Source organism: Neomonachus schauinslandi, chromosome 6 (genome assembly GCF_002201575.2).
Source record: "Neomonachus schauinslandi chromosome 6, ASM220157v2, whole genome shotgun sequence".
NCBI lineage: Eukaryota > Metazoa > Chordata > Mammalia > Carnivora > Phocidae > Neomonachus > Neomonachus schauinslandi.
Genome location: NC_058408.1, coordinates 127,182,136 through 127,202,032, shown reverse-complemented (window position 1 = coordinate 127,202,032; position 19,897 = coordinate 127,182,136). Strand labels below are relative to the sequence as shown.

Here is a 19,897-nt window from a genome sequence, read left to right as displayed (position 1 = left end):
GGGCGCGGCCGCGGCCCTCCGCAGCCCAGAGCGCGCTGGAGCTGGCGACCATATGGTTTTTGAATTTTCTTCACAATTTGTAGACAATTTGATGGATTAGGTCCCCGCGCGCGCCTCCCCGGCACAAAGGCGGCGCGGGGACCGCGGCGCGGCGGTCACCCGGGCATCTGCGCCCGCCGTGCGCACCCCCGCCCCCGCCCGGCCCCCGCCCCGCGCCCGGAGCCCGGGGCCGCCCGCCCAACACGCCCATGAATCTCAATGAAGCGGCCCTGGCACCTCCGGCCGCTCGCAGCTTCGCGGCCCGGGGCCGGGCCCTGCTGGGTCCCTCCGGGCTGGGGGCGGCGGCCCCGGGGCTGAGCCCACCAGAGATGCGGCGCCCGCGGGGCGCGCAGCTAAGCAGGCGCATCGGGGCTGAGGAGAAACGGGGCCATTTATCCGCCCGTCTAGTTAAAGCGGGTTATTTGTTTGCTTCTCCGGCCTCCCCTCCCCTCCCCTCCCCTCCCCCTTCCCTCCTCCCCCTCCTTCCCCCTTCTGCCTTTTATTCTTTTGTCTCTAAATGGATTTAATGAGCCTGAAAAACATGACAATTGAATATAACCAAGAAATAAAAAATAACGAGGGAGGAAGGAAGGAGGAAAAGAAAGAAGGAAAGAAGGAAGGAGAAGGATTAATAAAATAAAGGGAAAATCCATTCTATTCAGCAAATGTTTATTGTGCGTCTTTTCTGCGCCATGCCGCGCTGGGGGCTGGGGAAAGGAAGCGAATCAGACCCAGTTCCTGCCCTCAAGGAGTTCCCAGTCTAGCGGACGAGACCCGTCGCACCCCCCTGGCGCTATCAGGAGGCCTGGGCCGAGGGGCAGGGAAACGCCCTTCGCAGAGCTCTGAGAGCCGGCTCGGGGCTCGGGGTGCTGGGGGCTTCCCGGAGGAGGTGGCATTGGACCCAGGCCTTGAAAGATGAGAAGGAATTCGTTGTTTCTATAGGTCAGAAAGAAGGGCCGGCGAAGGAAGGGCAGGACGGTGGTCGGTGGGAAGCGGAGAGAGGCGACGCCCGAGCCCTGGGCTGAGCCGAGCCGAGGAGGCCTGGGGAGAGCGCGCCGCGCGTTGGGTCCCGCACAGTTTGGGGAGCGAATTCCGGTCCCCCATCAGTCTCCTCGGCTCTGCTGGATGCGAAGCCTCCGCCAGGCTGCCTATGGGCTTCCGGAGCCTGGCTGCCAGCGCGCTTGGGCGTTTCGGCCAGTCTCCATCCGACCGAGCACCGCGGCGTGGGGTAGTTTCCCGGCCCCCCGGCGCAGGGAGGCGGCGGCGGCCGTGGGCAGGGGCTGAGGGGTCGACTGCAGGCGGGAGCTTGGGGCTAGGAGCCCGGGAGGCCTGGGCTCCCACCCACTCTCTCCTCAGCTCTCCTGGCTCTGACGGGAGCTCTCGGGGGGCCTTAGCCGCGCTTCGGTCGCTACCACGGGGACCTGCGTTGTGAGAGGGCCTCGAATCCCAGCGCCGCCCTGGGCCTCTTAGCGGCCGCCGACCGGGCCTGCCTCGGGGGCGGCCGCTGTGCCGTTGCACCGCCTGCGTGCGCTCGGAGGGCGCGGGCCGCACGCCCTCCGTGGTACTCCCCGCGTGTGAGTGTACGTGTGAGTGTGGCGTGGATGGCGTGAGGGGCTGCGGGCCCTGCGCCCATTCTCGGGGCGAGACTCGTTAAGGCTCGGGGCCCTCTGGGCCACCCGCCCTGTGGCCAGTGTTCCTTCACCGCCCGGGGCCGTGGCAGGCAGGTTCCCTGAGGGCTCTGGCCTCTCTGCAGACCCGCTTTCGGTTCCTGGCCGCGCGGAGAAAACCGCCTGGCTTTGCCTCTTCCTTCCCTGTTTGGTCCGGGGCCTCGGCGGGGCTTGCCAAGCTCCAGGACGCGGGCGGTCTCTGCTCTCCCGGCCTGGGACCCCGCGGCGCGCTGCCGGGCCAGGCCCCACCGCGCGAGCCGCCCGTCTCGGCTTTCCCCGCTCTGCCCTCCCCGGCCCGGCCGGCCCGGCGGGCGGCGCCGGGTGAGGCCGGGAGGCTCAGTTCCTTATTTTACGAGGTGTCGGGCCGGTGTCAGATGCAGCTCCGATAAGTAATACTCCAGTCTGAGGGACCAGAACGTGGTAATTAATCCCAAAGACTTAAGTGTATTTTAGTTCAGGAGAAAAAAAATCACTAATTCAATCGTCCGGAAAATTGAAGTTTGATGCATGAGTCCCCCCTGAAAGGGACGGGCTGGGGCCTCGCGCCTCCCCTCCGCCCCTGCCGGTCGCCTCAGGGACCCCCTCCTCCCCACCCTCCTGAGCCTCCAGGTCCAGGGAAGTCCACTCACCCCGTCGTGCATGTCCTCAGCCACGTGAACCCAGGGGCACCTTGGCTTTGCTCCCTACCCCCACAACCAACCCCTCTTTCTTGGGGCCCAGAAAGTGGTTTGTGCTGAGACTACAGATATTCCCCCAAACACCACACCAGGGAAGGGGTATAAGGGAGCCTAGGAGGTGAAGGAGGAGTGACTGGGTAAAGGGGCCCAGAGTGGAGAGGGTGGGGCGCTGCAGGGCGCTTGGAACCTGAGAGGAGTGGGGTCAGGAGGGCCAGCAGGTAGGAGGCTGCTGTCTGCAGGCGGAGAAGTACATTGGGCTGGCAGCGAGGTGATGCGAGTGGCCACTAGAACTGCTGGGTGCTGGGTGCTGGGTGCTGGTGGTTGGAATGTAGAACTGTGCGTGCTTAGGCTGTGTGGGCAATGGGTGCATCCCTGAGCTGCATGGGCAGTCCTAGACCCCTTGGCCAGAGGTCAGCAGGCCTGAGGGAGCTGCAGCCTGACCCCGAGTGGGTCCCCAGGCCACATCTCCCAAAGGAATGGCTCCCGGGGACTGGAGTGAAGGAAGGTGGGGACTCCCCCGGCCTGGGGCAGGCTCACGAGTGGGGAGCAATATGCTGGAGGGAGAATTACCACCCTGAGTTTCCTGCGGGCCCCACCTCTGCACTCACAATCCGTGGCTGCCATCCTAATTGTTTTCTCCCCCTAACGGTTGCCGGTCCCAAGAGAGACCTGAGGCTGGGGGCGGGGGTGTGTGCATGGCGAGCTTTGCAGGCATCCACAGGGTGTGCCAATGAGTGTCAGAGAGGGTGTGCAACTGAGAGGCTGGGCATGTGCGGCTGACTGAGGGAAACAGAGCATGCGCAGCTGGGGGTGGCTGGGGGCGTGCTGCTGTGCTCGTGTAACCAATTGTTGCAAACTAGTGTGTGCAACTAGGTGTGACTAAGTTTGTGCAATGGGGAGGAGAGGAGTAAATCTGTCACTGGGGTGGGTGTGACCAGCAGGTGAGTGATTCTCCGGGGTGCGAGATGTGTGCAGGGAGCTGGCGTGAGCAGATAACCGGGAGAACGAACACTGATGTGGAACTGAAGCTACAGACAGGCGACCAGAATCCTAGCTCCGAACAGCTTTGATTAGGCTGGCTACTCAATTTTTCACTTACAAGGGGGGGCGGTGGAGAGAGGAGAACATGGCCTGAAGGGAGGGGGCTCGTGAAAGGAGTGAGCAGAAGGTGGGATGAAGAGCCTTGGCCTGGGCATGAGTCTACTCTGAAGGCAGCTGAGGTCAGTGAATAAACACTACGTAGGCCCAGACTCTGCTTGTTTGAGAACAGCTTGGGGTAGGGGTGGGGGGGGCTGTCCTCTGCTGTGCTGTTGGGTAAAGGCCGGCGGTCCTGCCTGCCCCTTCCTTCTCAAGTTGGGCCCCAGGCTGAACCTTTGTCTCTAGAGTAATCTGCAGACCTACCTTTGGCCCTACCAGTTCCAGGACTCCCTTGAAGGCCCAGTTTCCCCCAGCTCACTCAAAGGAAGTTCCTCCTTCCCGTGGGGGCTCAGCCCTGCCTTAAACAGAGAGGGTACACATGGCAATATGCACATGTGTGCTTGGTGGATTGGCAATGCCGCCGGCAGGGTTGGGCTTGACTGAGTCCTTCCCACTTTGGAATCCGCTTTGTGTTATGTATGAGTGTGTGTGCGGGGATTGCTGTGCATTGGTGTGTGCATGTGTACAAGTGCAGCCTTCCCCATGGAGAGCTGGATGCAGCTAGCTGTTTGTGAGTAGGGGTGGACTCAGTGGGGAAGGAAGATTAGTTACCTGTGACTATCATGGGACCTGTGTGGATTTAGTTATCAGCATGTGTATACAGAGGTTTGAGATTAAGTTGTCATCACACGTGGATGTGGCATCAGATGATATGGGACAGAGGAGTTCCTAACTGGGTGTCTGCACCCCCACCCCTACCAAATTCAGGGGCCTAAGTCAGAAGCAGTGGGTCCAGGGCTCTGTGGAAAGGGATCCATAGAGAGTCTGGGAGTCCCCTCCACCAAGAAAGGGAGGCCTTCATTTGCCCTTCCTTACCCGCACCCTCCCACCCGTGCCCCACACAGAGGCTGGAATGGGAGATAGGGTGGGGAAGAGGTGACCCCTCCTATCTCTCAGAGACTGCTCAAGGTGAAGTGCGAGGTCTCCATGGGGACTGTCTCCCCTCCCCTGACGTCTGTGATGGGGCCTTTTGATCTGGATTCCTGAAGCCCCGCTGGGACCACGTGCCCACATACAGATAAAGGGCAAGCTCAGGTAGGCTCTCAGCACACCACGCATGGCCAGTCCAGAGCACACACAACAGGCACACAGTGTCACACAGACCCACTGCGCAGAAACCCAGCGCACACCCACAATGACACAGACGTACAGGGCGCCCAGAAGCAGTGTGATCACATACAACACAGCACACGCACTGAGATAGAGGCGGTCGGTAGCGCGCGCACAGTTAAACAGCTAAACGGATAAGCGTTTGCTGGTAGACAGATACACCATCCCCACCGTTACACACACAATACAGACACACACAGTGACAGAGGCACAGCCCAGAGTTACCACAAGCACACAATGCACACGCTTCCAGACAGTCTGTGCAACCACAGGCGTGGGTAGGGAGTTAGCTGGTTTAGGCGACTTTGGGGGAAATGCGGCGAATGTTCTGATGTTCTGAAAGGAGTCCAACAGCAGCGGAGGGCAGCAGATAGTAGACAAGGGTGGTGGGGCAGGGCGGCTCCGGCTGTCTGGGGGAGCTCCCAGCCCTTGGCCCAGGAAAACACCAAATCCCCAACCACCTCAGAAATGCAATCAAAGCTGCCTGCCACCTAGCCACCCTGCACAATGGCTCTGGCTGGAGTCGTTATCATTTTTGTTAACTTTTTATCGACTGTTTGCTAGATGGCGTGTCAGTAAAGTGTATGATTTGAGATGAAAAATTAGGCAGATTAACCTGAGGGGAGAGCCTGATTGATTACTAAATAGGATCAATTTGAAAGTTTTAGTCCTGGCGTTTCTGCAGAGCCTCTTAATACTTCAAACTTCAATTTTACGGGCGATTGAACTAAGCATGTTTCTGACAAAATTGATATATGTATTAATTTGCTTTAACTGGTGATTAATTACTCTCCACTGAAAGAATTATATGGAGCTGTTTGCCTGCGATTTGCATATTAATCAAATTCTAGTTGATAATTCCGCTGGTGGGGGGGCGGGGGGGGGGCGTGGGGTGTAAGGGTGTGAAGGGGTGTTTGCTCCTGTGCCAGTGTGTGCGCCTGTGTGTGTGTGTGGGGGGGGCTCCCCGCCCCCCCCCTTTGCTTGCTCCCTGCTTAGCTGCCAGTTTAGTGCATTAAAACCAAAGATGCAGAACGAGTTTGCCCGGCTATTTGGCGGGAGCAGAAATTGCCTGTCCGGTTTTATGATCTGCTCAGCCTGAGCAGCCGGGTCCTTAATGTCCCCTGTCAAAGTGTCCGCGATTTAAAGGGAAAACGGCCCCCGCTTTAGCACTGCGCCGCCGGCCTGACAAGGGGCGAGGCAGGGACGAGCACCCCCTTAAATAACTCCCCTTCCAGAAGGACCATGGTTTCCGGATGCACCCCAGCTCTGGGAACCCTCAGAAACCAAGCCATGTCCTTGGAGAGGTCCCAGTTCTTGTGATGTTCTAGCCACGCAGCGCCCCCCCACCAACACTCATATACCCGCGTAGGGGGCGGGGGGGGGACATATGCAGGCACAGCAGAGACCTAGAGACACGGCCAGACACTTCAGACACTGTCACTTGAGCTGACGGGCAGGAAGCCACCCTCTTAGACACGTGCAAACACAGCTACCCAGTCACACTCCTGTTCCCTTAGACCCCTGCTCTTGGGTCTGTCTGTAGACACACTCAGCTACCCACAGTACACCCAGACACACAGAACCGCACACAGACAGGGAGCACACATAGGCACCCAAGTCATGTCCACAAGGTCTTTCAGGCACATGTGGTCATGCACACTCAGACACACGCACATTTTCAGATCCATACGCAGACCTCGTCCACACACACCCAGGCAGGGAGGCCCTCTCGCATGGGGATTTGCAGCTGGACACACATCAAATGCCGGCTCACCCCCTCCCTGGCACACACAGTCCCACAGCCCCCTCCAGGTCCCCTTGCCTGGCCCGACTCTTTAAGCGAAAGGGGGTGGCACCACTGAATCAACTTTTCCCATCTCTGGATTCAAAGGGTAGGAGTGTAATTAAAACCAGATAATTAATGAGACAATATTCCTCCAGCTACATCTTTAATGAACAAACCCCTTCAGGGCAGCCTCTTCTTCTAGGCTCATTAAAGAGAAGAAAGTTGGGCGGCTCGCGGACTTCCCAGCGCGTTAATAACGAAGCCGGAGTGGGTGCCTCGGCCTGGAGCGCGGGAGCCACAGCCGCGCGCCCTGGCTCTGGTCCTCCCACCACCACTTTGTCCCTCGCCTGCCCCCACTCCCACCCCTCATTCTCCACCGCCGCCGGGTCCCACCGTCTCTGGCCGCCCTCCAGCAGTCCCAAAAGCCGCTGTTCAGTGACTCCCTGCTCTGCCTGGCCTCTCTCTGGCGGGCTCTCCAGCACTAGGCAACCTGCGCTCAGACGCGGCGGGGCGTCGGGCCACCCAGCTTCCCTCCCGCTGGGCGCTGCCCGTTCCAGACTCTCTGGCTGGGTAGGGACGGCTCTGTCCAAGGGAAATCGAGGCAAGGTAGGGGCCGGAGTCTCCCTCTGAACTACAGTGCCCTAGCGGGTTGGCGTAGGACTGGCATTTGAGCTGCGGTCCCGGGAAGGCGGGGGCGAAGGTGGGGCGCGGGCGGTGAGGAGTGGGGGGTGGGGATAGAGATCACTTCATTTTCCATGCTCGCCCTCGCTCACTCTCAGGGAACGCGCATTAGCAGTCACAGGCATGTGCACTCGCGTGCACGAGAGCGTGCATACACGGACACGCCCTCTTGCTCGTGCACCCAGGGGCGGGGTCGCGAAGCCTCGGGTCCAGACGGCGCGGCCCGCGCAGCCCGGAGAACCTGGCTTGGGCCTTCCCCCCGCCGCGTGAGGTTGCCCTTGCTTCATTCATCTCCAGGGTGGGCACGCAGCCTCCAGGGCCTGGAGCGGACAGCTAGGCCAGAGAAACTAGGAGCGAGCAGCGTAATGGGGGCCCAGGGCCCGGGGAGCCCCAGTCAGACCCAGGCGGGGGCGGCAGCTCTGGCAGCAGCTTTGGCGGAGGCGCTTGTGTTCGCCTGAGCTGGCTTTTAGGGATGAGTTATGTGGCAATGAGCGAAGTAAATCTGCATGCGCAAGAGATGCTAATTACTCTTAATAGCCTACCCAGACGCCCCGAGACTGGAAACCCAGAAACGTAAATCTGCTCCCGATAAATATTTTTAATTGTGAGATTTCCTGGAAAGAAGGCTTTGGGTGCGCGGGCCGAGGCATTTGGCTTCGGAGGGAGGGAAACGGCCCCCACTCCGGAAGCGGGGTCCGGAGTCAGGGCCCGGTTCAGGGGCGCCAGGCGCGCGGGCCGAGCGACCTGAGCCCGGCTGGCCGGTGCTGGGTAAAGTTAGTGATGTATCGCATTAATTACCAGTGTGAGCTGCAAATGGTTCGAGGCCCAGGGAAAATTAATGGGAATCCAAATTCTAATTATGTAGCTGTTGTTAAAGAGTTTAACTAGATAGTCACGGGGAAAATTGGATTATGCACAGAAATATGCAGCCAGCGTGCGCGGTCCGGGGGATGGGTCCGGGGACTCTCGGCCAGGCCACCCCCCTGCCCTGGAGGACACTCCTCCTCTCAGAGGAAGGAAAAGACCCACCCCCGCCCCAGCGTATAAATAAAGATCCCCCGTTTTCCGATGGCAGTGGCAGGGCGGGTCTCAGGATGGGAGGAGAGGCCGAAGCTTGAGGAGGCGCGCGCTCGGATGCGGGGTCGGTGTGGAGGTCCGGGGTTCCTGGGTCTCTTAATCTGGGTAAGCGTTTGTGCCCATTTCTCAGGTTGTCTCCGGGTCTCAGCGAATCCTTCCTGCACCTCTTTCTGATAATCTTATAATTACATCTGGGCGCTGTGGACTTACATTCTTCCCACTGTCAGTTTAAGGAAATAGCCACCAACCGGAAGCCCAATTACACGCGATGCCTCGTCATTCACTTTATTAAGGACCCTGGATATGTTTTCATTTTCGCAGGAAATGAGGTCCGATCAAGCAGCACTAATACCTTGGGCCTCGGGGAGGGGGCGGGGACTCTCAGGGGCGGGCTCCAATCCCCCATAGGCCCGGCTGGCGGGTGGCGCCTGAGCTTCGAAAAGGGTGGGGCACCTTGGGGCGGCAGACACCCAGTCCTCCACTTCTCCCAATTTCTCCCAATTTCCCCCTGGATTCATTCGGTCCCGGGAAGCCCACGCCGCAAGCCTACACTCTCCGGCCTCCCAGCGCGCGGAGTCTGGAGCCCCAGCCACGCTGCCCTTTTTGGGGCGGGGGTCGAGGACCTGGGGAGTTGAGGGGACATTGCAGCCCTCAAAGAGAGAACTAGCGTCCTTTCAAGCCCACCTACCCCCCCCCCCCCCCCCCCGCTCAGGAGCTTGGCACCCTCCGAAGACGCTGCTAAGGCCTATGGAGCTGGGCCGGTAGGCCTGGACGGCGGGAGTGGGGGGAGGGGCGGAAACACTCTCTGTCCCAGTCCTCTCGCCTTTTAGTCTCCGATTCCGGATTTCTACCTCCCTTTCAACAAGAATGCAATCTCTCCCCACCACCCCCTACTTTAGAACGGGAAGCCGGCGGGTCCAGGTCTCACCGAGGAGCTCCAGTCCGCCAAGCCAGACCCTGCTTGGTGCTTCCCGGACGCAGGCAGATTCTAGCGCCCCTCATCGGACCTCGATTTCCTAGACGGCCCGGTGGGATTAACGCTTGCGCTGCCGACAGCGCGACCCTGGGTCTCTCCAAGTCTTCCCTTCCCTCAACACAGGCTCCCATTTGAACCCGGAAAGTGAGGAGTTGGGGAGGGATGGGACCTCCGGGATGGTCTGGAGGGAGGACCCCAAGATCGGGGCATCAGAGTTTCAATAATTTGAGGGCGGTGGCGAGAAGCCAAACGGGGGCACGAAGAATCAGTTCAGGGCAGGCCTCACACTGAGAAGGACGCATGGCCCGGGGGCTGTCCCTGACCTGGGGAATGGGTCTCGGTCAGATTCGTTTAGAGCCCCTCTCCCTTTCCTCCTGGGCTCTGAGGGGGTAGGGGGCCATTTCTCAAAGCTTAGGGCCGACTTCCCAGTGTCAGCAGGGGGTATCCGAAGGAAGAGCAAAGGAAAGGAAATCAAAGATTCAGAGATTACAGCCCACTCCATCCGCGTCGCCCATGGTGGAGTCTGGAAGGCCCAGAGCAGGAGGTAATACACAGACCTGAGCAATTCCTGGAGGAAACACAGTCATGAGCATGCTCTTGGGTTGTTTATTCCTGGGTCGAATTCGGATTCCGAATTCTTCTCCCAGTGACCTCAAAACAGAACTCAAATCCAGAGAGGCAGATGGACCAACAACAGACTAAAAGACTGAGGATCCTCCACCCTTTTGCAGCTCCTGGGGAAGGTCTGGGGGATCCTTCCTCTGTCTTCGCCAACGCGAGCAGTGCCTTCTTGCCCCGTCTTCTCCTCGCCATGAGGAGGAGAAACATGGCTGCTCCTTAGGCCCCCAAATACTGAGCTATTCCCCAGTTTCAGTGAGGAGGGTCCTTGGACCGCCGCTGGCTCCTTCCTGCGCTTCTCTATGAGGCGGGCTTCGAGCGCCACCTAGCGGCATGTGTAGAGACGTACAACAGCGGCCGGCGCCCTCCTGCCACGTCTTCCTCTCCTACCCTTCCTGGAACCCCGACACCTACAGCGACGCAACCCCACTCTCACACCACAAGCCCTTACGTGAGCACGCCTCACCTCCACTTCCTGGCCCTGAGCCATTAGGAAAAGGCCACGGCAAGGAAGAGCAGGCGTATGGCTGGGGGGCTTCCCTGGAAACCCGCAGATGCTGGGGACGACGCTCTTTCAAGGAACTGGGTATCGCGTGGGGCTGAGAAAGGGGCCTCATGTCTCTGCTGGTGTGGCGGGGGGGTAGGGTCCTCCTTGGGGCATCGCAAGAGGACACTTCTTCTTTTGGGTGAGCGCCTAAAGGGAAAATTATGAGCCCCTAAGTCATCCCTATTCCTACCCAAGCCCGGCCCTCTGCAGGCACCTGGACACTAGAAGCAAATGATCAGAACCCTCCTGGCTCTCACAAGTTGAGGTTCTTGCAACGGCCTCTGCGCTGGAAGGTTAGGCAAGGGCTCCCTCTGCTGTCCATTGTTGGGTACTGCTGCAGGCTGCCGGGCCACGGGGCTGCAAAATTCAGACCAGAAGCAGAATCTGCCTCTCAGATCCAGATCTGATCTGCTAGCGGTCATCTTAGCCATCTCTCGGCCTTCAGGAAGGATATCCTTTCCCAAGATGGGCAGAAGAGGTTTCCCTGGTCTTCATGGGTTTGCACGGGGAAGAAAGGACTCCGCCCTGCTGAGTTCCACGCCTACTGTCAGTTCTGTGCGGATCTTAGCTCTTCCCATTCTGCTGCGGGGCCAGCTGCCCCCCAGCTGATATGGTGCCTGGAAAGTTAGAAGTTTCTTCCTCTACAGTATGATTGTTAAGCTTGACAGGAGGGGCTGTATTGCCTCGTTAGCACTCTACTGATGGAAAGGTCAGGTGAGGAGAGCGCCAACCGTTTCTGGGTGATAGCCACTCCCTGGTGGAGAACCCCCATGAGGGCGCTCACAACGCCTGACACACCCTGATTCCCTGATACGCCAAATAGCCCCTCACGCTGACCCAGGCTGCCACTATCTATCGATGCTGAACCCCCTGACCACAGCCACACTCTGGCCCAGAGACCCTCTCCCCAGATCTCCCATGGCAGAACATTTCCTAGCCCCAGACAACTAGGAGACGCAAAGATCAGCGTGGGCAGGAACACTAGGCTGGTGGGGGACAAGGCAGTCCGTGAAGGTCACTCTGAGTCTTTAAGCTTGATTTTGTGATTGTCCAAGAGAAGAGAGAGGGAGGGCGATGTGTGTGTGTGTGTGTGTGTGTGTGTGTGTGTGTGAGAGAGAGAGAGAGAGAGAGAGACAGAAGGACAGATACAGGACTTTGAAGGTTCCCCCGTGACATGAGATCTGGTGACAACCTTACATTTGAGGCGATGCTCTGACTGTGGATAGGTCTCTCAGAGCTCGGATCCAGGGCCCCTCCTGCCCAAAATGCAGAACTCTAGTCCTGACGCTGATCAGAGTGAGCCACGGTGCTGGGAATGTCCACTTACCCTAGCCCGAGAAAATGAGAATCCTTAAAAACCCAAGCCTTAGATGGGGAAAGAGGTGAAAGGGAGTCTTCTGCTCTTTTCCATTTTTTTCCGTCCTCCCTCCCTTGAGGTCTTCAGTCTCCCATGAGGGGGCAGTGCCTCTGCCTCTTTCTTTCAAGAGTGTGGACATCTTGAGGTCCTTGGAGTCACTGCACTTACAGCCCGGATACTCGGGCGTCCCCTTCTCTTGCACACAGGTGGAGGAGGAGGAGGGGGCCCGGGAGCGGATGCTGAGGTGCCTGGCTCTATGCTAATCTGAGCTTGAGAAAATGCGGATTTCAGGGCCCTACTCCAGAGCCACTGGAATTCCTGGGAGCAGGGCCTGCAAATCTTCCCTGTGATGTAGCTGCCCGCTCCCTCTTTACCTCTTTTCCAGACTCTTGGGTTTTTTTAGATTTATTTATTTATTTGAGAGAGAGAGCACATGCTCCAGTGGGGGTGGGGAGGAGCAGCCGGAGAGGGAGAGAGAGTCTCCAGCCGATTCCCTGCTGAGCGACCCTGAGATCATGACCTGAGCCGAAATCAAGAGTAGGACGCGTAACCGACTGAGCCACCCAGGTGCCCCTCTTTCCCAGATTCCTTTTTTTTTTTTTTTTTTTACAATTTTATTTATTTGACAGAGAGAGACACAGCGGGAGAGGGAACACAAGCAGGGGGAGTGGGAGAGGGAGAAGCAGGCTTCCCGCCGAGCAGGGAGCCCGATGCGGGGCTCGATCCCAGGACCCTGGGATCATGACCTGAGCAGAAGGCAGACGCTTAACGACTGAGCCACCCAGGCGCCCCTAGACTTTTTTTTTTTTTTTAAGATTTTTATTTATTTATTTGTCAGAGAGAGAGAGAGAGCACAAGCAGGGGGAACTGCAGGCAGAGGGAGAAGCAGGCTCCCCGCTGAGCAAGGAGCCCAGTGCGGGACTCAATCCCAGGACCCTGAGATCATGACCTGAGCCGAAGGCAGACGCTTAACGACTAAGCCACCCAGGCGCCCCTCTTTCCCAGATTCTTAAAGTCACTGAACTGTGAGCAGAGCAAAAGCTCTCCCCTTTCTACCCACTCCTCCCGGAACAGGTGCCAGGTGAGGAAATCAAGCCTGTAAGCAGGAACCAGCCATCCCAGTTTGGGCCTGTAAACTCCTGGCTGTGGGACCTGGGCAGGTCACTTCATCCCACTGAGTTTCCTTCATCTGTGAGACAGTAATGTCTGCCTCAGAGTTTGCATTGAGGACCAGATGAACCTAATGTCCCCAAAAGGGGCTTTGTAAAAGGCACAATTCATTTTTTTTTTTTTTTAAGATTTTATCCATGTATTTGAGAGAGAGCAGGAGAGCACAGGCAGGGGGAGCAGCAGAGGGAGAGGGAGAAGCAGGCTTCCCGCCGAGCAGGGAGCCCAATTCGGGGTTCCATCCCAGGACCCTGGGATCATGACCTGAGCTGAAGGCAGATGCTTTTAACCAACTGAGCCATCCCTAAGAGGCACATTTCAGTACAAATGCTGGTTATTATTGAAGAACTTCAGTGCCAGGTGTAAGGTGTTAATTAGTCTAGAAGTCTCCCAGGCCAGGGGAGACAAGCCCCTCCTTTGGGATTTCTCTGAAACTACTTCCACTGTTTCTTCCCAGGCCACCTTTCCCACCAAAGAAGTAACTGATCTCTTTGGACAGCCACACCCTTACCCTTCCCATAAAGGAATTGGTTTATCTAGTGGTTTCAATATTAACAAAGGGACTGAGTGTCAAATTCACCTGCCTGGGGGAATCTTGATTAAACAACAACAACAAAACACAGGCTGAGCCCAGATTCAGGAGTTTTAAGGGGGAGGGCCCTGACTGGTACATTTCCATCACGGTCTCCAGGCAACTAGGACTCCTTTGTCCCTGAGACCCACTACCCTAGAATACCTAGTGTAATTAATGAGAAGCAGGCAGTGAGGCCCTACCAGAAAAGCTCCCCCAGAGACTTCCTGTCTCTGGTTTCTTCTAAGGCAGAGGCTGAGGTTGAGGTGGGGAGTAGTGAGCTGGGCTGGCTAGGGGGACAACCACCATTGACTTTAGTATGACAGGAGGCAGGTCTCATGGAAGGAGCTGGGCTTTGAGGTGCGGGGCTGGAGAGCATTGCAGGGGTCTCACTCATGCTAGCCTGATAGTCTGGGCCAACTTCCTGGACCTCCTGGAGCCCCAGTTTCTTCATCTGTAAAATGGGGGAGACACTGAGAACTGCTCTGCTCCAGAGTGGTCCTGAGTGGCCACTGTGTCCAAAGAGAGGCTTGCATCTTCACACATATGTGCACATGTGTGTGGAAGTAAGTGCAGAACGTGCGTCTTGTTCTGAAATTTACTTTTTTCATTGAATGAGAGATCTTGGATATCTTTCCATGCTGATATCCTGTGGTGGTACCTCGTAAAGTGTAAACTGCAAAACTGTTAAAATGTTACTTGATGTTTTTTTTTAAGTTTTACTTACTTATTTGAGAGAGAGAGCACGCAAGCACGAGCAAGGGCAGGAGCAGAGGGAGAGGGAGAAGGGCAAGCAGACTGCACTGAGTGCAGAGCCCAATGCGGGGCTCGATTCCAGGATCCCGACATCATGACCTGAGCCAAAAACCAAGAGTCGGATACTCAACCAACTGAGCCACCCAGGCACCCCAAAATGTTACTTGACTTAAATAATAGACACAGGGGCGCCTGGGTGGCTCAGTGGGTTAAGCATCTGCCTTTGACTCAGGTCATGATTCCAGGGTCCTGGGATCAAGCCCCGTGTTGGGCTCCCTGCTCAGCGGAGGGCCTGCTTCTCCCTCTCCTCCCCGCTCATGCTCTCTCTTGCTCTCTCAAATAAAATCTTTTTAAAAAACTAAAAATAAGTAAGAGACAACACTACCCTTTGGAGAGGGTTGAGGGCTGTGTCCTTATTGGAGTATAGTGTGTGTGTATATGTTGGAGGAAAGAGAGGGTTGGTGAGCATGCATGGATGCTTCAGGAGCTGGTGATGGGGGCTTTTAATTATATACAGCCTGGAACGAAAAGGGGGGACTCAATTAGGAGCCTTTGGCCTTTAGAGAGCCACTCCCAGGAGTCCACCTCCTTGGCTACTGGCCTTCGAGGGGCTCATACTTGGGACTTAGGCAAGGGAGGGATCTATGGTCACCTCTGGGGTGGCACAGAGGGCATATTAAGGGATATCTAAGCTGCTGTAACAAAGGGGCCCCAAATACAGAGGCTAAACGGTATGGATATCTATTGTCCATCACCTAACATTGTAGTGTATAGACCTCTCTTCTGTATGCTGTGATAATTAAGAGCAGACTCTGGAACCAGGTTGCCTGGGCTCAAATCCTGCCCTTTGTGACCTTACAGAAATTACTCAACCTCTCTGTCTCCGGTTCCTCCTCTGTAAAGTTGGAATGGTAATAGACATGACATAGTAACCCTACCTCAGAGGATGGTTGTGAAGATTAAATGAGTTAAGTCCCTCCAAAAATGTATTTATTGAATGCCTGCTGTTTGAGCCCATGGTGGCTCCCATCAGTGAGGTCAAACTGGCTGCTCTGGCTCCTTCCATCATGTCTGCCTCCCAGTCAGTGGGAAGAAGGAAAGGGCAATGGGGCCCCTGGGTGGCTCAGTTGGTTAAGTGTCTGCTTTCAGCTCAGGTTATGATCTCGGGGTCCTGGGATCAAGCAAGGAGTCTGCTTCTCGCTCTCCCTCTGCCCTCCACCCCCCACCCCGCTTGTACCCTCTCTCTCAAATAAATAAAATCTTTTTTAAAATTAAAAAAAAAAAGCAAAGGGCAAAAGGAGCACTTTTCCATTCTTTCTAAGGCCATGACCTAGAAGTGGCATACCTCTGACCTCTTGGTGGCCATCAATCATGATTTGGTGGCATAGCCTCACCTAAGCTGCAAGGGAGGCTGGGAAGTACAGTCTTCAGCTGTGTGATCGTGTGCCAGCTAAAACTCAGGCATGCTAAAGAAAGGAGGCGACAACAGATCTTGGTAGAAAATGAGCACTTCCTTCTCTCTTTCTAGGGGCAGCCGCGGGTCTTACTCACATACAGCCCTGAGGAAGACAGTGACAGAGGGGGTAGTGAGGGGGAGCCTGAGGACAAAAAAGCAAAGAGGGATCACTTAAGAAGGGAGGTCACTGAAACAGGGACAAGTTGATGGAAGGGGAGAAACCAAGACTGGGGCTGCCAGCTTGTGCCAGGACCTGGGGCCAGGGAGATGTCATGGGTAAGGGGACCATTTTTATGCATTTGGATCTTGTCTATTTCCTGCCGCTCCCTCTGGGTTCCGAGTAAAGGTCAATGGCCATTCTGTGCTGGGAGAAAGGGTATATTATTTTGTGTGCTAGCCTGAGCCCGAGAGGAAGAAGACTGAGAGTATGCTGGGGGGCTCTGGGGGAGTCCTGGGCAGTGAGAGGGGAATCAGCCACAGGCCAGAAAGAAGTGGCCCCGGGTTTTATGTCACCGTCACTGGGGACAATGCACTGAGATTCCTGAGGATCCCAGGAGAAGTGGCTGACAGGGATGCTCCAGCTGGGTAAGTCTGCACTCGGACCTGGGGGACTGTGCAAAGGGCAGCTGTAGGTGGCCCCTGATGGAGTTGGGAAGTTGAAGGCAGAGGGACAGTGTGATGACACTGAAAATTAGGGACCTTCGTCATCCCCACCATCTCATCCTGTTGTCTGGCTGTGTTCTGCCAGTAGCTTTAAGCTTACAGGAGCCTCTAGACTTGGCATTCCTACCCAGGGCCCAGTATCCCCGGCAAGTGGGGACACAATTGTGTGGGTGTGTGCTTAACTGTTTTTCTGAGTGGTGATGATATGGAGTGCTTTTATCAGATTCCTAAAAGGTCTGTGACCCAACAGAAGTTAATAGCATCAAGTTCCTTTTCTTTGGGTGCCTGGGTGGCTCAGTGGGTTAAGTGTCTGCTTTTGGCTTGGGTCATGATCTCAGGTCCTGGGATGGAGCCCACATCCTTGTTGTCAGGCTCCCTGTCAGCGGGGAGCCTGCTTCTCTCTCTCCCTCTGTCCCTCCCCTTGCTTGCTGTCTCTGTCTCTCTCTCAAATAAATAAATAAAATCTTTAAAAAAAAAAAATGTCCTGGGGCGCCTGGGTGGCTCAGTTGGTTAAGCGACTGCCTTCGGCTCAGGTCATGATCCTGGAGTCCCAGGATCAAGTCCCGCATTGGGCTCCCGGCTCAGCAGGGAGCCTGCTTCTCCCTCTGACCCTCCTCCCTCTCATGCTCTCTCTCTATCATTCTCTCTCTCAATAATAAATAAATAAAAATCTTTAAAAAAAAAAAAGTCCTTCTCTTTTCCTCGAGTCTGCTATGAGGAAACCATCTTGATTTGATTCTGAAGCTCCTGACTGCATATAAATGTTTGTGTAAGTTAAGTTTGAAGATGAGCAGGTATTCTGGAGCCCCTGCCCCTCGGAGGACAGCCCTCAGGATGAGGCTGAGATTTGGGCCAGAGAAAGGGGAGAACAAGGCCAGGGAGAAGGGGGAGCTGGGGGGGCCGCACCTTTACCAGCAGGAGGCTCTCTGGAGGAAGAGGGGCGGCTCACTGTTCTGTGGACCCCAGCCAGAGAGGGAGGTCAGAGTGAGGGAAACACAGAGGACCGAGAAAGACACAGCAGGACTTGCGCCTCGGCAAGTGAGGGGGTAAGCTCTAGCTGGCTTTTTGCTTCTCTTCAACTCCAGCCATTTGCAAATCTGGATTCCACGAGGCAAGAGACTGCAGACAACCAACTCTTTGGAAGCCCATGATGGGTTTTCAATGTATATCTGTTGACTTGAATGACTGAATAAATAAAGCAAAATGGCTTCACGAGGGTTCGGCCATGTTAATAAAAAACAGAGAGACGCCATACGTGTAAGTCATCTGAAGCTCGTTTGGCGGGGTCCTGAGTCACTTCAACAAGTGGTTGCGCTGTGTGTGCCCAGAGCCTCACACGTGACTCCCTCATTCAATTCCCGGAACGACCTCAAGACATAGGCATCGGGAGTTAGGATGCCCCTCATAGCCATGGTGACATGAGGCTGGGGAGCTGGGACACTTGCCCAGTGGGGCAGTGTGCAGGCGATCAGAATCAGAGCCCACGCTTGGCTCTTCCCACTGGGCCATCGCGGCCAGCTCGCCCTTCTCCTTGGGCTGGCCAGGTTTCGAATTGTGTCTGCAGGGTCGTGGCTTCCCTTTCAGCATCTCTTCCCCTCCTCCCAGGTGAGGTGGCATCCGACTCTCCAGCTTCTTGCAACTCGGAGTGTGGTCCTGGGACCCACAGCCTCGGCATCACCTGGGAGCCAGTTAGGTGGAAGCTCAGGCCCTAGCCTGAACTGCTGAATCAGAATCTGCATTTGAACAAGATTCATGTGCACATTGGAACTGGGGAAGTTCAGCTTTGGATCTCTCTGCCGGCTACAGGTAAGGGAAAACCCTGGCTAACCTGGTTTGTAGGAAGCCGCTTCCCCAGGGATGCTGGGGCAGGGATGCCTGTCTCCTTCCAGAATGGCAGCCTCTCTGGTCTCCTTCAGATATCCTGGGATTTCTCCCTTCTAAACCTTCCTTCCCCTTTTGACCAGAAAGCCAGTCTTCCTGCCCTCCCCTACATCCCTGCATTACCTTTTTTTTTTTTAAAATAAGCTTTTAATTTCAGAATAGCTATACATTTACAGAACAGTTGCAAAGGTAGCACAGAGTTCCCATGGACTCCTCACCCAGTGCCCCCTCTTGTTAATATCTCTCAGTACGTGTGTCCCAGCTGAGCAAGAACAGTGGTGTATCACTTCTAACCAGACTCCGCTGCATTCAATTTCCCTAGAGTTTCCACTAATCAGGATTCCATCCTGGATCCCACACTGCATTTAGTCACCACATCCTAGTGTCTTCTGGTCTGTGACAGTTTTTCAGACTTTGTTTTGTTTTGTTTTGTTTGTTCATTTTATGCCCTTAAGAGTTTGGAGGAACACTGGTCAGGTATTTTGTAGAAGGTCTCTCCATGTGGCTTGTTTGGTGGTTTTCTCATGGTTAGACTGGGGCTGTGGGTTTGGGGAAGATGACCACAGAGGCGAAGTGCCCTTCTCATCATATCACACAGGGGGACATGTCACCAACAGGACTCATCACTGATGATGTTACACTTGATCACCTGGCCAAGGGCCTGCCCCACCTAACCTTCCCTTTCTCCTCTCCCTGAGTCTCTATAGCTCCCCGTCCTGGTGGTTTGCCATTGTTTTAGTATTTAATAATACGTTTGTGCAACACCATGTGTCTGTGCAACAGCCCCCCCCCCAGCCCCGCCCCGCTCTCCAGTGCTTCCTTCCTATGCCATTTAGGTTGTTGCTCGATGCTTTCGTTACTGGCGAGGTGTGTTGTTGAAACACATCCTTTGCCAACAGAAACACTGATATAGCCACATGTGTCCCTCCAGCACGAAGCCTGACAGCTAAATGGAAGCTGCCCACTAGGGCCTGGAGGCAAACAGGAGGTTGGGCTTTGAACAAGCCAAGATATGCTCCGGATGATTTAGGAAAGTATATTCTACTCGGGAGGAAGGAGAAAATTAGTTAGATTAGAAAGTGGTCAGGAGCAGGGCGATACTGGACGTGCGAGGGAGGGAGGTATCCAGACATGCCCGAGTGTTTGCATTTCTGTATATTTTATTCTTAATTCTGAATCATCCCTTTTGTCATGTTAGGGAGCAGTTATATGCTTCTGCCTTAACACACGCCAGTGATATTTTCAATGAATAGTAAGACCGAATAGGAAACATTCTGCTGTCCTCCCCACCGTGAGCCTTCAATCTGCCTGTGCTCTGCGGCAGCCTCCATCCCCGCCCTAGGGAGACGTCACCAAGTGATCATGGAAGAAAGAGAAGTTAAAGACCTACTACAGGGGCTCCTCCAAGCAGACTGGGAACGCAGGAAAGGAAACTCTGGCCTCTGGGTGGAGGTGATGTCGTTAGAGTCCTGAGTACAGGGGTGAGAAGAGGTGCCCAAGACTCATGCTGACCTGCCTCAGGCCCTACAGCCCTACTACCTGCCTCCCCTCATGAAATCGAGAATCATTTTTAACTTCCAGAATTTTCCATTCGGTGCTAAGTCTGTCTGGTTCCAGGATCATCCAGAGATAGTGAAATATTGGTATCTGTCCTTACCGAAAGGGCAAGTT

The 19,897-nt window shown here is 55.6% G+C and overlaps 1 protein-coding gene across 1 annotated transcript in view; it reads left to right on the top strand.

Moving 5' to 3' along the window:
• The first annotated feature begins 248 nt into the window (after positions 1-248).
• Positions 249-19,897, top strand: part of LOC110589477 (Y-box-binding protein 1-like) — a 31,974-nt gene continuing 12,325 nt past the window's right edge. The window contains 4 exon segments of the mRNA XM_021699994.2: positions 249-437; positions 1,434-1,613; positions 1,793-2,027; positions 17,951-18,033. Of these exon segments, the coding sequence (XP_021555669.2) occupies positions 249-437; positions 1,434-1,613; positions 1,793-2,027; positions 17,951-18,033 (687 nt within the window).